At 42.3% G+C, this 1,841-nt stretch overlaps 1 protein-coding gene across 2 annotated transcripts in view; it reads right to left on the minus strand.

Moving 5' to 3' along the window:
* The window catches only part of HMCN1 (hemicentin 1), a 451,483-nt gene that overhangs the window by 129,245 nt on the left and 320,397 nt on the right, over positions 1-1,841 (minus strand). For both annotated transcript variants that reach the window (XM_019501224.1, XM_019501215.1), the window contains exon 54: positions 1,104-1,307. In XM_019501224.1, coding sequence (XP_019356769.1) covers positions 1,104-1,307 — 204 coding nt within the window. The remainder of the gene's footprint in view (positions 1-1,103; positions 1,308-1,841) is intronic.

Raw genomic sequence — 1,841 nt, forward strand, 5'->3', positions numbered from 1 at the left:
GGGGGTGCACTGCCATGTGCAGGGGGTGCACATGCACCCACGTGCATCCCCTATGTGTCACCCCTGGGATTCCCTAACTGCAGAAAGTGCTCTCTCTTACTGACACATGGAGCAAAATTTCCACATAAAAGGGTTGTGCATGGGGCCATGATAGTTTGATAAGGAAGTTTGCACTGAAGCTCACAGAGAGTCTTGAAAGAGACTATATTGGGGAGATCTGAGTTTGTCTATCAGACAAAATCCATCCTGGAGATCTTCCTGGGGTGATGCACTTCTGCACAGTTGTTTCTCAAGGCTATGGCTCTAATGTTACAGTACGGATCAATGCATGTGATCAAAAGCATGTTTGCAGTGTTCCACTAGATTTCCATTTAGCATGTCCATAGCACTCTACAGGTGAAGAAGTGCTACTACTCTGAATGTGATTGTATTTCATTTTGACAAAACCAAAGAAATGTAATGAAAACAGGTTTAAGATGTTGATTAGTATCACTATTGCATTTTTTAGCTACAGCTGTAAGTACCTCATAATAACCGACTATCCATATTCACAATCAGTTACAGCAGTGCTGTCCAACTGGCAACCCATGGGGGGGCATGCAGTCCCTGAGGAATTAACTTGTGGCCTAAAGCTCCCAAATCTAGGTGCTGCTCCCCATGTCACTCTCCTGCTGCTGCCACCTAGGTTTCCAGGCTCTCCCTCCCTCCTCCAGCATCCAGTTTCTGCCTCTGCCATTGGGGCAGGGTGACCCACAGGACAAGGGAACCTGTGGCTTCTGGGGACTTGGGCACCCCATGTGGCATGGAGGTGTTGGTGCACTGCAGCGAGGGAAGGGCACTGTATAGGGGTGCCTATGGCGCCCAGCTACTCAGAAGTTAGAAAGGCCTGAGTTATAGGTTTCTGTTTTTTAAAGAAAGAGAACATAAAAACACACACAGGTCTAAACATTCAAAATGAAGATTTCTAATGAAGCAAAAACGATAATTAAGGATGTACAGACAAAATTAATCAATAATACATTAATGGTTTTGAAGATGAAAAATACTATTATGTACATGTTCTAAACACCATAAATCATGAGGTGATTTGTGAAACTACTTACCTGGTAATATTAATACTTTATCACTGGAGGTCAAAGTGTAGCCATCTTTGTACCATGTGAGAACAGGAGGTGGAACAGCATTGGTTTCACAGTAAAGAGAAAGGGGATTGTTGAGTACAACATCTTTGGTTTCTCCACCTCTGCCAATATCCACAATGTTACCAGGTTCCCACTCTCCATGTAGCTTTCGGAAACTAGGAGGAACTATGCTCAGAAAAAAAGAAAGTTTATGTTAATGTTTTACAATAGAAATAGATATTTTAAAAATCTAGGAAAAAAAAGATACGAGAGTTGTTAAATAGCACTTATGAGCTATGTGACTAATTAAGCATCCTAAATTAGTCCCCATTGCAACAGCCATGAAAGTCCCAACTCTCAAGAACAGACGAAGACCTCTCATTTCTGAATGCAGCTCTTGTACAAGCCATTTACCTGCCTGTGCATCAATTTCCTGATTTATAACTGGAGAAATTTTGCACTTATCTTCCTTAAATGGATATTTATAGAACATAAGAATGTAAGTAGTACCATATAGGGTCTGACCAATGGTCTATCAGGCCCAGCATCCTGTCTTCAGCAGTGGTATCAGTAGATGCTTTAAAGTGTATACATATGTTTGCTGCACCCGGTCTACAAGCACATAGCTTGCTTTAATCCATGTGATTGTAGACCAGGAGTGGCATATACAGGTGTCTGCCAATGCCAGAATCCGCACAGAAAACCTGATGCAAGTGACTC

This window comes from Gavialis gangeticus, unplaced genomic scaffold (genome assembly GCF_001723915.1).
Source record: "Gavialis gangeticus isolate Ggan-Ray unplaced genomic scaffold, GavGan_comp1, whole genome shotgun sequence".
Classification (NCBI taxonomy): Eukaryota; Metazoa; Chordata; order Crocodylia; family Gavialidae; genus Gavialis; species Gavialis gangeticus.